General features: G+C 42.6%; 1 protein-coding gene across 1 annotated transcript in view; it reads right to left on the reverse strand.

The window, feature by feature from the left end:
- The window catches only part of LOC121862753, a 46777-nt gene that overhangs the window by 8196 nt on the left and 21532 nt on the right, over nucleotides 1-17049 (reverse strand). The window contains 8 exon segments of the mRNA XM_042361076.1: nucleotides 794-949; nucleotides 1728-1899; nucleotides 2199-2341; nucleotides 3768-3974; nucleotides 4771-4983; nucleotides 5764-5952; nucleotides 6238-6355; nucleotides 6919-7501. Coding sequence (XP_042217010.1) covers nucleotides 794-949; nucleotides 1728-1899; nucleotides 2199-2341; nucleotides 3768-3974; nucleotides 4771-4983; nucleotides 5764-5952; nucleotides 6238-6355; nucleotides 6919-7501 — 1781 coding nt within the window.

Consider the following 17049-nt stretch of genomic DNA (forward strand, 5'->3'; position numbering starts at 1 on the left):
ACCTTAACCTAACACACCCCTTATACTAACTGACCACTACCTTAACCTAACACACCCCTTATACTAACTGACACTACCTTAAGATTATACTAACTGACCACTACCTTAACCTAACACACCCCTTATACTAACTGACCACTACCTTAACCTAACACACCCCTTATACTAACTGACCACTACCTTAACCTAACACACCCCTTATACCAACAGTACGGCCCGCGGGCCACATTTGGCCCGCCAAATTATTTCTGTGGCCCGCCACTGCATTTGGCAACCAGAAAAAAAATTCTTATTAATTACAGAAAGGGCAATTTTGGAAGTTGGGTGGACATACCAGCAATACTGGCTCGTCGCTATTAACCTGTGGCCCGCGAAGTGTGCCACCATTCATGAAGTGGCCCTCCATCAAAAATAATTGCCCACCCCTGCCTTATACTAATGCTAAACTAACCTTACCCTATCCTAACACTACCCTATCCACATTACCCTAACACATATCCTAACCTAACCTAATGTACCCTAACTTAACTTTACCCTAACAAGTTTACATTAACTAACAATGTTTACAGGCAACTCAGTATTACAGTGAAACCTCCCTATAATGGACTTCTCTCTCCAAATCATTCGTTAGATGGAGGTTTCACATCTAACGGACCCTCGATATAATGAACTTTCACCTCTATATAGTTCGTTAGATGGAGGCTTCACATCTAACGGACCCTCGATATAATGGATTTCCCTCTCCATTCAGTCCGTTAAATTGAGGTTTCGCTGTACATGAACACTGCCGTACCTGAGACTCGAGGTGATGGGAGGTGAGGGGGCTGCGCAGGTGGATGTGATCCGCGTCTTCGTAATCTGAGACGGTTGTGGCGTTGGTGGTGGTTGTTCTGGTGGTGATGGGAGTGGCAGACATCTTTGCCTCCATAACACGGCGGTAAGCAAGAATCTATAAGAATAAAAATAACGTTAAAGTAAAGTGTTGCGTTAGGTTAGGTTACGTTATGTTATGTTAGGTAAAAATTGGTTGGGTTATGGTTGAGTTGGGTTTTGCTTGGCTAAGATTGGGTTGGATTACACCGAGTTGGATTACATTTGGTTTGGTTATGGGCAAGTTGGGTTTCGTTTGGTTTAGGTTAGATTAGGTTCGATTACTTCGCGTTAGGATAGGCTGGGTTATGATGGGTTCGATTAGATGGGTCAGGTTTAGTTGGATTAGGTTAGTGCCCAGTTACATTAGGTTAGGTTAGGGTAGTTAATCATTAGGTTAGGTGAGGTTAGTTAATCATTAGGTTAGGTTAGGGTAGTTAATCATTAGGTTAGGTGAGGTTAGTTAATCATTAGGTTAGGTTAGGGTAGTTAATCATTAGGTTAGGTTAGGGTAGTTAATCATTAGGTTAGGTGAGGTTAGTTAATCATTAGGTTAGGTTAGGGTAGTTAATCATTAGGTTAGGTTAGGGTAGTTAATCATTAGGTTAGGTTAGGTTAGGTTAGTTAATCATTAGGTCAGGTTAGTTAATCATTAGGTTAGGTCAGGTTAGTTAATCATTAGGTTAAAATATTAGGTCAGGTTAGGTTAGGAAATCATTAGGTTAGGTCATTAGGTCAGGTTAGTTAATCATTAGGTGAAATCGTCTGGGGTGGAAATTCTTCAGGTGTTCCGAGAATCGTCAGCCGTCAATCAAGGTGTCTAAACCTACGAACGAAAACATAAACAAACAACCCACCTGTTGTCTGTCTACATATCTCGGGTCTCCGTTGTGTCGTGGCTCGTTAGTGGTCTCCGAGGTCTCTGTCAACAGGGCGTAGTCTCCGGCCTCGTCCTCCGAGTCTGATAGTGTTGTGACGCGGCGGTAAGTTGACTCTTCGACTTTGGGCTGTTTGGTTAGTCTGCCTTTCCTGTGAGGGTCATTGAGGGGTTAAGTTCTTGTTCCTGTTAATTATTACTGGGTCTATGTATGTATGTATGTATGCATGTATGTATGTATGTATGTATGTATGTACTGTATATATGTATGTATGTATGTATGTATGTATGTATGTACTGTATGTATGTACTGTATGTATGTCTACTCTATCAATCTATCTATCTAATCTATCAATCAATCTATCAATCCATCTATCTATCAACCTTTTTCAATCTATCAAACAAATAAATCATTAAGAAAACCTCCCCAGGTATGTAGTCGTTTACTCACCTGGGGGACGTAACGATGCCGCCCTCGTCAAAGGTGACCTTGGCCCGGGGTGACATGGGTTTGCCCTGGCCGTGTGTGGGCTGGCTCGGCCGTAGCCAATAGATTTCCTCTTCTTCTCCCCGTGCTCGCTTCTCCTGGTGTGTCTGTGGTGGTGGTATGGGGTTGAGTAATGGATAGATGAATAGATGGATAGGGAGGGATAGACGGATAGGTAGAGAGAGTTATCGGTAGATAAGTAGAGATAAATGGGTAAATAGGTAGATACATGGATAGGTAGAGAGATATATATGCAGAGATAGATGGATAAGTAGAAATAGATGGATAGATATGTAGGCTTAAGAATTTTTTTTTTACGGGAATTAGCCCACCCAGGCACAGGTCAAACGGCCCACAACGGGGCCTGGGGGGCGAAAAAAAAAAGAACAGAAATAAATTAAAAATAGAGAACAAAAAGGTTATATTGTGTTAATCTACACCACGAAGATGCCAGAAAACCAGCTTCTTTAAAGTGAGACAGATTGTATAAGTATGGAAACAGAAGAAGCACTCCACAGTTTGGCTGTGTGAGGAAAGAAGGAGGTACTATAATGGGTTATTCTCGTGTGACCGACATCCACAGAGAAAAGGTGGGCACCGCGGGCAAGACGTGTGTTACGAGCCCACGGCCTTGGCGGCGGTACACGGGATGCCAAATCCACCGAACATTGCCCGTTAAAGTACCTGTAAAAAAGAGTGAAGCAACATTGCAGCGAAGAGAAAGGGAAGAGAGATTGTCGACTAAAGGAGGAGAGTTAATAAGACGAAATGCCTTTGATTCCACCCTATCTAATAGTTGGACAGAAGAAGAGCCAACCCAGATATGAGAGCAGTACTCCAAGTTAGGACGAATGAATCCCTTATATACTTGGAGCAACTGCTTAGGAGTGAAGTAGCTATGGCACCTGTACAGCATTCCCAACTTTCAGGAGGAAGCTTTAGCTATACTAAGGATGTGTGATTTCCAGGACATATTAGAGGAAATGGTGAGGCCTAACATATTTATTTCAGAATTTGGCAGGATGTTAGCGTCCTGAAATGTAATTGGTGGGAGATCGTCTAATTTACAAAGCGTAATTGGTAAATATTGAGTTTTATTACTATTGAACTGAGAGATAAAAAGATTAAAAACAGATAGAAAACAGAAAAGGACAGAGAAATAGATAAATGGTTGTTAGATAAGTAGACAGATAGATAAACAGGTAGACAGAAGCATTAAAACAAGACACACTAACAATATTGACAAAAATGCTAGATATATAGATAACAGACAGAAAGACAAATAGATTGAGACAGAGATAGACAGACAGATAGATAGATAAACAACAGATGGATAGACATACAATAGACAGATACATAAATAACAGATGGATAGACAGATAGACAGACAGATGGATAGACAGACAATAGACAGACAGATATATAAATAACATATGGATAGACACAGATAGATAAATAATAGATGGATAGATAGACAATAGAAAAAGATAGTAAATAGACAGACAGAAGGACAGACATGTGCCAAGACCTCACCTTCTGCACTACGTTCATTATGGTGTTTTTGGGAGTGGAGTCATTAATGGCATAGGCTTTCCCCAACCCAACCACCAACAGCGGGGTCTGAGCCTGTCGTTGAGGGTCCGCCGAGGCCAGTTCCACGTCGTTCACCAGCTTGATGGAACGAGCGGACGATACACACGCTCGGGCTACAGTCACTCGGAGCTTGAACGTCCACGATGACTGTTGGTAGGGCAGTTAATTGCTTTATTCTGGATAAGGTAAATTTATTTATTTTTATTTTTACAGGGAATAGCACACCCAGGCACAGGACATCGAACCACAAAGGACACTCTGTATATTAAACTTTATGGGACACACTGTATATTAAACTTTATGGGACACACTGTATATTAAACTTTATGGGACACTCTGTATATTAAACTTTATGGGACATCCTGTATATTAAACTTTATGGGCCACTCTGTATATTAAACTTTATGGGACATCCTGTATAATAACCTTTTGGGACACTCTGTATATTAAACTTTATGAGACATCCTGTATATTAAACTTTATGGGACACTCTGTATATTAAACTTTATGGGACACTCTGTATATTAAACTTTATGGGACATCCTGTATAATAACCTTATGGGCCACTCTGTATATTAAACTTTATGAGACATCCTGTATATTAAACTTTATGGGACACTCTGTATATTAAACTTTATGGGACACTCTGTACAGTATAGTCACTTAACAATGTAAACTAACATTATAATGAGCATTTTTCCCATTTTTTATGTTTTTATTCTATTAATGAATCATGTCAAACTAAAACACAGTTATTATTAAGAAATATATAAAAACTTACAATCAAATAACAAATTGTCAATAAATATATCAGTTATGGCATTCTTGAACCATTAATCTCCCATTGACTTGAGTGTCATTATATTGTGATTTTTTCCATGATGTAACTACCTCGTTATAGAAGAAACGACTATAGTGTAATTAATCCAGGATATTTACATACCTTAACAGTCAACAACAGCCACAGAACAATCCACAGAAACAGGTGAACGATTGTACCGATGACAGCGGCCAGAACGACGGCATCTAACGACCCCCTGTACACCAGTGACAGATCCCAGAGCAGCGGCCCGTGGGAGACCCCCAGAGCCACCAGGACAACAAGGGCGGCGCAGTGTGGTGCGTACGGCCTGACAGATCCCGGCTCATTCTCGTACTGAAATTGTGACGCTGGATTAGTGATGTGGATTAGAAGGATTATGTGATGATTAACTACCCTGGGGATTAATGTTTTACCTGTTGATTAAATGTTCTAGGAATTAGATTGGGTTGGGTTAGGTTAGATATGGTTTGGTTAGATTAGGTTAGATATGGTTTGGTTAGATTAGGTTAGATAAGACTGGACTGGGTTAGGTTAGGTCAACATCAGGGCATTTATTTAATCATTGGGTGAAACAAGCCGGGGTGGCTAATCTTCAGGTGATCTCTTTATTTATTTTTTCGTGTTTTAAAATATTAACAACAAAATAAAACAACTATCAATTAAATTAACCCGTCAATACCAACAACAACAAGGTGCTCTACAAAATGGTAGTTAAAAATGATAACTAAATAGATAAGTAACTTAATTTTAACGTGTTAATTAGGATGTCTGAAAGCTATCAAGATTAACTAGGCTTTAACCCCTTGAAAGATGGATTAAAGTCATTATCTAGGTCATGTATATTGTGCACATATTTATACAGACACATACATACATACAGAAACTTCCTACATACAGATACATACATAATACATACATGCATAATACATTCATGCAGATACAGTACAATCATACAGACATAGATACATACATACATGCATAATACATACAGTATATACATACATACATACAAGACACACACACCATAATGTTATATATTTGGACAGTTAGTCTGTTAGTTATCTTAGTATTACACCCTTGTGCTGTATCCAGTACGCGTTCATTAAGACTCACTGTTATATGATATCGCTGTCGGCTCTTCACCACAAAGTCGGTAAACCTCTGATAGCCGTAGAAATATATAGCGGAGGACGACACGGTCACCACCATTACGGAGACCACTAGGAGACCGACCGTCGACGGTAAGTTGAGGAGGAAATTCTCGCTGCCATGGAGTTCTTTCGCACTGTTACACACGTGAAGCTGAAATGAAGGCGATGTTGGTTGGGTGTTTTGTACAGGTGTGGTAATTAGGACATTGCAAGTAACTTATACAGGTGTGGAAAATTACCATAGAATATTGTTGATGATGATGGATGATGATGATGGTGATAGTGTGGTGATAATGATGACAATAATAATAATGATGACCCAAAAAATCACGTAACCCATTGTAACAAAAAAAAAACACTACAGTACTTTAACACAACACAGTACAGTACTCAATATACCACCATATCACTCACAATAACTAGGTACTATACCAACCTTGTAGAGTATGGTGAAGGCAGTGATGGTGAGGATAGTGTGGATGCCATTCACTATCAACTGGAGGGAGAAGAGGAGACCAAATGCCTTGTTGGTATGCCAGAAGACTGATGGATACCTGGTGAGAAATAATGGATATAATGTTATTAATGTTATCCTACTTAGAGGGTTAGGATAGGATAGGTTAAGGTTAGGTTAGTGTTAGGATAGGTTTGGTTAAGGTTAGGATAGGTTTGGTTAAGGTTAGGTTAGAGTTAGGATAGGTTTGGTTAGGTTAGTGTTAGGATAGGTTTGGTTAGGTTAGTGTTAGGATAGGTTTGGTTAAGGTTAGGTTAGTGTTAGGATAGGTTTGGTTAAGGTTAGGTTAGTGTTAGGATAGGTTTGGTTAGGTTAGTGTTAGGATAGGTTTGGCTAGGTTAGTGTTAGGATAGGTTTGGTTAAGGTTATGTTAGTGTTAGGTTAAGTTAGATTAGCATTAGGGTAAATAACCTTTAGGTGAAATAAGCTGGGGGTGGAGATTCTTCAAGTGATCCAAATTAAACTGATGACAGAAGCACCTGTAGGCCTCAAAACACACCACCTGTGACTGCCTGAGGACTTATCATACACCTACAAGAACCTGTGGCTTTAAGACGAACCAATTCTGCCAAAAGTCGCGAAAAAAACCAAAGACAGACTCACCTGATAGCGAACACCAGGAGAGCAATGGTGTAATTGAGTAGTTCGGGTGACAGCGGACTCCACTTCCCGTCCTCCGGTAGCCTGGCATAGGAGATCTTCCCCCCATCCTTAACCACTGAGTCCGGAATGGGTGGACCTCTTCTCTCTAGGGCTTGTGGGTCGTAGGGGTTGTTCCCTATTTTAGTGAACCTTTCCTCCACTCTCACACCACTCGTTGGCTCTCCCACTCTCACACCACTCGTTGACTCTCCCACTCTCACACCACTCGTTGACTCTCCCACTCTCACACCACTCGTTGACTCTCCCACTCGAACACCAGCCGTTGACTCTCCCACTCGAACACCAGCCGTCAACTCTCCCACTCGAACACCACTCGTCGGAATCAACTTCGGATTGGGGCGTTTCTGGAAGCTGTTGACCTGTATGGGGTTCACTGTTGTGGTCTCTGAATTGATGGATGGAAGGAGTGTGGGGTCGCGGATGGACGATGGAAGCTCAGTTTTGATGGTGGCGTTGACGTGGAGTACCATAAGGCGGTCGTTGTGGGGTACGAGGAAGTCCAGATCTGTTCGCCATATCTCGTCTGCAAGAAATAAATAAATAAATAAATAAATGAAGAAAATTAAATATAAACAAACAAAAAAATAAAAATACCAAATAAAACAACAAAAAAATACAAAAATTAGGTCAGGTTAACGTTAGATTAGTGTTAGGTCAAGTTAGGTTAAGATTAGATTAGTGTTAGGTTAACGTTAGATTAGTGTTAGGTCAAGTTAGGTTAAGATTAGATTAGTGTTAGGTTAACGTTAGATTAGTGTTAGGTCAAGTTAGGTTAAGATTAGATTAGTGTTAGGTTAACGTTAGATTAGTGTTAGGTCAAGTTAGGTTAAGATTAGATTAGTGTTAGGTTAAGTTAGATTAGTGTGAGGTTAAGATTAGATTAGTGTTAGGTTAAGTTAGGTTAAGTTAGATTAGTGTTAGGTTAGGTTTGTGATAGATTAGGGTTAGATTAGCATTTGGTTAGGTTAAATTACCTATGGGTAGGTTAGATTAGCAATAGGGTGCTTAAACATCAGGAGAAATAAGCTGGGGGCTAATCTTCAGGTGATCCTTGAGTCAGATATGAGTAGGGTGTTATTCAGTGGACCCGACCAAACATGGCAGGTTGTCTCCAGGTTTAAGCAGAACAATACAAATATCTTTTAATTTTACTCCAGAAGCAGCCAGCAGGAACATTAATGGCACAAGAATTTAATTAAATGTTTCGTGGTTCGTTCCTGCATTCCTTACACACACACACACACACGACTTACTCACATATACTGTACATAATCCTTAAGAAAACACACTAATATTTTAACCTCTTTACATTAATACAGGATTTAAACTCAATACAGCGCACCAAAACAAACAGTAAATAATATAACAGCGTAAACAAAAACATTAGTTATACCAAGAATCATGACAAAAAAGTTAATATTGACGACTAATCCACCAATAACATATATCAATGCCTCAGTCATGTCAATGCATCTTAAATTTATTCTCTTTGCTATCCATCGGTCTACCACTTGGGCGGTCAATTATGGGCATATACCGGGTATATTGGACATGTACTGGGCATGTTGAGCAAGTACTGGGCGTGTACTAGGCATATTGGGCACGTGCTGGGCATATTGGGCAAGTACTGGCTCTACTGGGCATGTTGAGCAAGTACTGGGCGTGTACCCCCAGGCATATTGGGCACGTGCTGGGCATGGGCAAGTACTGGCTCTACTGGGCATGTTGAGCAAGTACTGGGCGTGTACTAGGCATATTGGGCACGTGCTGGGCATATTGGGCAAGTACTGGCTCTACTGGGCATGTTGAGCAAGTACTGGGCGTGTACTAGGCATATTGGGCACGTGCTGGGCATATTGGGCAAGTACTGGCTCTACTGGGCATGTCGAGCAAGTACTGGGCATTGTAGTGACTCCTAAACCAGTGTTAGTCTGATAATTTTAAACGAACTTAAACTCTGTAACGCCACATGATGCTCTATGTATACTGTATACTTACCCTGACTATATACATGCTGAAGTAATGCAAATTTGTTGTTAATTTATCCATCTAACTACTTCAGTACACAATCTGCATGACGTCACACATAAACACAAGTTCGTCAGGTATAACGAACCTATTAATATTATTATAACAGTCACACTAATAATAATAATAATAATAATAATAATAATAATATTTCAAGGGCTTCCATAATATAAATGACACACACACACACACTATCACCCCTTAATCATAGAGGTTTCAAGAGATTCACGGTTCACCCTCCATCACCCTCAATGTTATCTCTAAGAGGGAAGTTTGTTGTTTAATTGTGTAGTTATTATTGTTATTATTATTATTGTTATTGTTATTATTATTATTATTATTATTATTGTTGTGGTGGTGGTGGTTCTTCATCATCTTATTATTAGTAGTGGTATTATTATTATCCTTTGCTTTTGCTGTTGTTGTTATTATTTATGTTATTCTCCCTCTCTCCCTATCTATCAATCTATCCATCTATCTATCTACCTCTCCATCCATCTATCTATCTATTCATCTATCTATCTACACCCTGCCCACACCACTTAATACCGCCTTAACCAATTCCCGACTGACCAATCACATTAGAGGTCAAACTACCGCATTAATTAAGACCTACAGACTCAACTAATCACCCATTAGTATCAATTAGTGCCTATTACACCCACCACCACCACCTAGTCCCAATTAATGTATCTCTGGTCCAATTACACCGATGTATGCTTTAACGAGGACGTGTTGTAGTTAGGGCTCTCTCTCTCTCTCATTCTTTCTCTCTATTTATTTCTCTAACTTTCTTTTTCTGGCTCCTTCTTTTCCTTCCTGTCTTCCTGTCTGTCTGTCTGTCTTTCTGTATCACAGGGGCAGATCCAGGAATATCAAAAGGGGGGTCTAAGAAGTTGTAGGTGGGGGAACATGGCGAACACAGCGAGTCCACCCAGCTAGGGGTTTAGGGGGCGCTGCAATCCCCTAGAAAATATTTTGAAAGTTGAACAATATCAGGGACATTTTGAAGCCATTTGAAGCCATCCACACTTGATATTAGGAAACATTCTGAGGTCAATAGTAATTAATTTTTACTATACAATAATGCCTGAGTACAATACTGCATTTAAGAAAAAGTATTGGAACTTCCTGGTAAAAAAGTGAGTCCGGACCCCCATGACCCCCCCCTGGATCCGCCCCTGTATCTTTATCTATACGTTAAGGTAGAAAATTGAACTTAAGAACCTTTGAGACTCCCGGCCCGCGTGTTGGTAGTCCGTAGCTTAAACAAGAGTAGCAGAGCGGCTGGCCATTGATCCATGCCCCTCCCAATGCGGTACTCTCTCTCTTTCTCTCTCTCTCTGTCTGTCTGTCTGTCTCTCTGTCTGTCCCTGTCTGTCTCTCTCTCTTTCTCTTTCTGTCTGCCTCTATTTCTAAGACGTTCTTCTATATTTTAATTTATTTAATATTCACTATCTCTATAACGTAAGACTACTCTGTGTGTGTGTGTGTGTGCGCGCGCGCGAGAGAGAAACTGTCTAAACGACCGTAAGTCCAAACACGTGTTACCCACAATGCTCTTCCCTTTTCTCCCACGCTCCACTACAAAGGGAACCACAATATTTCCACTATACTGAATATTTTCCCTTCAAAAGTCCCGAAAATATTCATCGACCCCCCAAAAGCGACAAAATCCCATACTAAAAGAGAATGGTAAAGTTACCCCTTAATTTTTAGGTCTAAGTTAACGTTTTCTGTTACGTCTGGCGGCTTTGTTTACTCGGCAACACGAGCCTAAAAGTTATTATCAGTTGACTATCTCATACAATGGCGACAGTAAAGGGAGTACGGACCTAAGGCAAGGCGAGAGGGAGAGAGTGGGGGGGTGGGTGGGGGGGGGGGGGGGGGGGGGGAGGGAGAGAGGGAGGGAGAGAGGGAGACGGGGATTTGATACATAAATCACCCGTTGCCGTTTCGTTTTCTCTCAAAAATTTTCGTCTTAGTGTCACCATTTTCCGTCTACTTAAACTCAGCATTATAGGGGAAACGAACGCTATAAAATCCCCTTTATCCAATAACCTGTCAATGAATTTAAATTACGATTACAATAACATAATCTAATAATCTTTAATACGGAACCAACGATAAAAAAAAGGTCCCCCATCTCAAATTCCATAACTATTTTTTTTTAACTTTTTAAGCTTTTCATGGAGGTTGTAACGACAGCTGTCTCAAGCTAAGTACAAGACATCACAAGCTAAAGTATAAATGTCTTTGCTGGAATGGATGTGAGAGGAGAGTGTCTTTGCTGGAATGGGTGTGAGAGGAGAGTGTCTTTGCTGGAATGGGTGTGAGAGGAGAGTGTCTTTGCTGGAATGGGTGTGAGATGAGTGTCTTTGCTGGAATGGGTGTGAGAGGAGAGTGTTGTGAGAGTGTCTTTGCTGGAATGGGTGTGAGAAGAGTGTCTTTGCTGGAATGGGTGTGAGAGGAGAGTGTCTTTGCTGGAATGGGTGTGAGAGGAGAGTGTCTTTGCTGGAATGAGTGTGAGAGGGGAGATGAGTGTCTTTGCTGGAGATGGGTGTGAGAGGAGTGTCTTTGCTGGAATGAGTGTGAGATGGGAATGGGTGTGAGGAGAGTGTCTTTGCTGGAATGAGTGTGAGGAGAGTGTCTTTGCTGGAATGAGTGTGAGATGAGTGTCTTGCTGGAATGGAAGAGATGAGAGTGTCTTTGCTGGAATGGGTGTGAGATGGAAGGTGTCTTTGCTGGAATGGGTGTGAGATGAGAGTGTCTTTGCTGGAATGGGTGTGAGAAGAGTGTCTTTGCTGGAATGGATGTGAGAGGAGAGTGTCTTTGCTGGAATGGGTGTGAGATGAGAGTGTCTTTGTTGGAATGGGTGTGAGATGAGTGTCTTTGCTGGAATGGGTGTGAGAGGAGGAGGAGAGGGTTGGATAAAGGGACATTTGACTTAATTTACCCTTCCGCCACGGCCAGAATCTCCAGGGAGGGGTTGTGTACTGGGGGTGTAACCGATCCAAACAATGACATGCTTACAGGAGGAGTGGGCAGGGGAAGGAGGGAGGGGGGTGGAAGGGGTGGGGAGGGAGGGAGGGAGGGAAAGTGGTGGGAAAGGAGGGGAATGGAAGAGGGAAGGGAAGGGAGGGAGGAGGGAGGGGAAGGAAGGGAGAAAGGGAAGGGAGAAAGGGAGGAAGTAGGGGAGGGGGTACTTTGTATCACAGTATCTTGACTTAAAATACAAACCTAATCTTATTTAGTATAACCTAACCTAATCTAACCTTGAATACGACCTAACTTTAACCTAACCTAAATCAACGTCACTTAACCTAACCCTATCATACACACACACACACCATAATGCCCTCAGCTAACTCAGCTAACAAGATAACTTCCTCAGCTATCATTTAAGTACTAAAGTTTAACCTTAAGTAAAACAATAAAGTAAAAGTTAACAAAAAGTATAAAGGAAATAAAGATGTTTTGGGGGGCGACACTTTCTCCCAGATGGCGTTGGTGTCGCCCCTCTAACCACCCCGACCTTACCCTTACGCTCCCCTCTGTCTCCCCTCCCCACACCCTATAACCTCCCTCCCTCCCCATAGTCCTCCCCTATAACCTCCCTCTCTCCCCTCTCCCTCCCCATTGGCCAGTGAGCGAGACAGCGTGGTGCCAGTCCCCCCAACACACCTCTCTCTCTCTCTCTCTCTCTCTCTCTCTCTTCATCAACAAAACCTTTCCTAACCTTCCTTCTTGTCGATTCGTTCCAGCTTCCCTTCCTTCCTCTCCTTTTCTCCTTCTCTATTCCTTAACCCCTCCTTTTCCTCCTCCTCCCTTTCCTCTTCTCTTCTCCTTTCCTCCTCCTCTCCCTTCCTCCTCGCCTCCCTTCCCTCTTACCCTCCCTTCCCTATCTATCTGGCCATCACGTTCCTCTACCCCCCCTGGTCACTAAGAAACAGCACGGTGCCAGAACTTCCAGACAGTCCGGCTCTCGATATATTACCAGTAAAGCCAGATATAATAGCCAGAGCATGATATATCCGGCCTACACACGCATCAGGCTGAGTTAGCAACAGTACACTATAAAAACACCCAGACAATCCGGCTCTCGATGTATTACCAACAGAGAACCGGATATAACTGACAGAATTACTCCAATTAAAGGCGTAAAAAAAAAAAAACCACATCTCAGCTTAACCAGAACACAACCTCCCCCTTTGACACCTCAGATGACACTAAATTAATCCCCTCATCACCTACAGTTATATACCCAGACACGAAAGGTTGCCAACTACTATTAAATGATATAATTTCCTTTGTTTACATCTGGTGTGCCTTATTGTTTCGTTCATTTACGGAAAAGTATCGTACGAAGAATTATGAAACCTTTAGGGAATATTTTCATTAGATTGAACTTATAGGAGAATAAATTGTGTTGATGTAAGTAGAATATTTTGAAAGTTATTACGTTATAAATCTTGGTATTTTTGTGTGTGGGGTGGTGGGGGTGGTGTGGTGGGTGGTGTGGTGTGGGTGTGTGGAGGTGGGGGTGGTGTGGGGTGGGGGTGGCATCTGATATGTGTAATGTATAGAGATAGATAGACTGTACACACACACACACACACACACACAGAAAGCTACATGAATGAATCGATACACACACACACACACACACACACACACAAAACTCATTTAAAACACCATGACTCATCGCCCAGCAAAATATTTCGGAAAAATTTCCCCAAAAGGATACAATGAACTTAACCCACAAACAAACACAGCAAAACAACCTCTATATACCCCAGCCTGATGGTCGAGGAAGGGTGAGACTAACCCAGTAAGATGAGGGAGGGAATGGAAGAGATGGGAAGGGATGGTGGTAGATGGAAGAGAGGAATAAGGGAGATGAAGATGATAAAGACGGGGGGAAGGGAGAGAATGAGGATAAAGAAGGAGGGGAGAGAATGATGCGAGAGATGAAGGAGTGAATGGAAGAGAGGAATCATCTCTCTCTCTCTCTCTCTCAGTGTGGTTGGTCACTTGGCCACCAGCCAGTGTGGTGGTGAGGCTTTGTGGCCACACTGAATGTTCCTCACCTTGTGGCCGTCTCTTGTTACATACATACTGTACATACATTCATACATACATACATACAATCATACATACATACATACATAGTGTACATATATAACACATACACGCAGAACACACACACACACAAATAAACAGAGAGAGAGAGAGAGAGAGAGAGAGAGAGAGAGAGAGAGACCATTAATGTGTGTACACAGACCGCGTGTGTATTGAAACCACATGTGTATTTGTGTATGACGTGTGTGTGCATGTAAGGTGTGTGTATGCATGCCGTATAGAGGCGTGTGTATGCATGTATGACTTGTATATAAAGGCGTGTAAATATATAAAAGCGTATGTTTGCGTGTAGAGGCGTGTGTTTGCGTGTAGAAGCGTGTGTTTGCGTGTAAAGCGTGTGTTTGCGTGGCAAAGGCGTGTGTTTGCGTGTAGAGGCGTGTGTTTGCGTGTAGAGGCGTGTGTTTGCGTGTGTTTGCGTGTAGAGGCGTGTGTTTGCGTGCGTGTTTGCGTGTGGGGCGTGTGTATGCGTGTAAAGGCGTGTGCATGCGTGTAGAGGCGTGTGTTTGCTGATGTGGGGCCGTGTGTGTGCGTGTGTTTGTGTGTGGGGGCGTGTGTTTGTGTGTAGAGGCGTGTGTTTATTGTGTGGGGCGTGTGGGGGCGTGTAAGGCGTGTGGCGCGACGGTGACCCAGTAATCAATAACAGTATTGAACTTAGCTACATTCCATAGCACCTGCTACTGTATGAGGAAGGGGGTGAGGGAGGGTGAGGGAGGGTGAGGGGGGAGATAGGTGGGGGATGTAGTAGTGAGGGTTGAAGGGGAGGGAGGAGGGAGTGAGGGTGAGTAGGTGAGAGGGAGAGGAGGGAGGTAATGAGGGAGGTAGAGAGAGGGGGAGTGAGGTGGGAGGTGAGGAGGGAAGGGAAGGAGGTGAGGATTGTGAGGGGGAGGGTAGGGGAGGTAGGGGAGGGTAGGAAATAATTAATCACAATAAATAACTTGAGGGAAACAATTTAAGATCTAGTGACGTCACAAAAGGGAGAGGGTTGTCACATCTCACATCTGAGGGAAAACCAGTGTCTTAATGGATTGAGAGAGAAGAGAAGAAGAGGGAGAGAAGGAGGAGAAAGAGGAGGAGAGGGAATACCAATTTTCTTCAAGGGGAAACACGTTGTTTCATCTCTAGCGAGGAAAGGGGTAGGGGTGATTAGCAACATGGGGGACCTATTTGTTTGCCGGAGTTGGTTGTGAGAAGGCGTTAAGCGGCACTGTTTTGATTGATAGATAGATAGATAGATAGATAGATAGATATATGGACAAAAATAAAATAAATTCACAGGAGTCACACTGAAAAAAAGAGAGAGAGAGAGAGAGAGAGAGAGAGAGAGAGAGAGTCACTATTTTCCATGAGTACTCCCGAGGTGATGGATGTCATATAGAACAATATATTTTGATGCTCTCTCTCTCTCTCTCTCTCTCAACAGGGCGCCAATACCCCCCTCACTACGCCAAAACTCCTCCATTCATCGCCAAAATATCTCCGCCAACTGTTGCTATATTATTCATCCGAGTTACAATGTCGGTGTGGTGAAGGGTCTCTCTCTCTCTCTCTCTCTCTCTCTCTGTGTCTGTCTAATGGAATTTACAGATAGATAGATAGATTGATAGATAATAGATATATAGATATAGATAAAACACACACACACAGACACTCACACACACACACACACACCCACAGTATCATTGACTTTCTTAAACTAATTAAATAAGAAATGAAATATAAGCCGATAGTTGTTGTTGTTGTTAATGGTGGTAGAGGTGGTAGTGGTGGTGGTAGAGGTGGTAGTGGTGGTGGTAGAGGTGGCGGTGGTGGTGGTAGAGGTGGTAGTGGTGGTGGTGTGTAATGGTGATAGTGGTGGTAATGGTTGTGTTATTGTTGTTGTGGTAATTACATAAGAAGTGGAAAGAAGGAAGGAGAGAGAGAGAGAGAGAGAGAGAGAGAGAGAGAGAGAGAGAGAGAGAGAGAGAGAGAGAGAGAGAGAGAGAGAGAGGGGGATGGAAGAGACAGATATAGAAATTACCCACAGGCATTTCAGAACACTCACACACACACACACACACACACACACACTCACACACACGTGGCGGAGTATAAACAGAAGCAAACATTCAGCAGCTGTTTCCTGTCAAAGCTAAAAGTTTAGAGAGGCAATCCAAGTTATCTAGCTGGGAAGAAGGCCAGGCATGTGTGTGTGTGTGTGTGTGTGTGTGTGTTTGTGTGTGTGTGTGTGTGTGTGTGTAATCTCACCTAACCTACTCTAACCTAACATAACCAAATCTAACCAAATCTAACGAAAACTAACCTAACGCAATCTACCCCTCCACCCCTACCATCCACCACCACCAGACACTACACCATCACCACCACTACCACCACCTCCCCCTACCTCCCCCACACCCCTACCACAACCATCACCACCACCCCACCACCCCCACCCTACCACCACTACCACACCACACCACCACACCACACTTCCACACCAAACCACACTACACCATCACCACCACACTACTACCACCACCACCACACACTACCACCATCACCACCACACTACCACCACCTCCCCCTACCTCCCCACACCCTACCACAACCATCACCACCACACCACACTACCATACCACACTTCCACACCAAACCACACCACACCACACTACTACCACCACCACACCACACTACCCCATCGGAAATCCTGCGACCCATTCCCTACGTGTTCACCACAACGCCAGACACGTCAGCTATTTCCTCAATGTGCCTCGTTAAGTGTTTGTTTATATATATGTAAGGTCTCTCACTATCTCTATTACAACCCCTTAATACAACGCCTTATTATAACCAGTAACACAACCCTTATTACAACCCCTTAATACAACCAGAACACAACCCCTAATACAATTAATACAATAT

The sequence above is a fragment of the Homarus americanus genome, unplaced genomic scaffold, assembly GCF_018991925.1.
Source record: "Homarus americanus isolate GMGI-L3 unplaced genomic scaffold, GMGI_Hamer_2.0 scaffold59514, whole genome shotgun sequence".
NCBI classification, from domain to species: Eukaryota; Metazoa; Arthropoda; class Malacostraca; order Decapoda; family Nephropidae; genus Homarus; species Homarus americanus.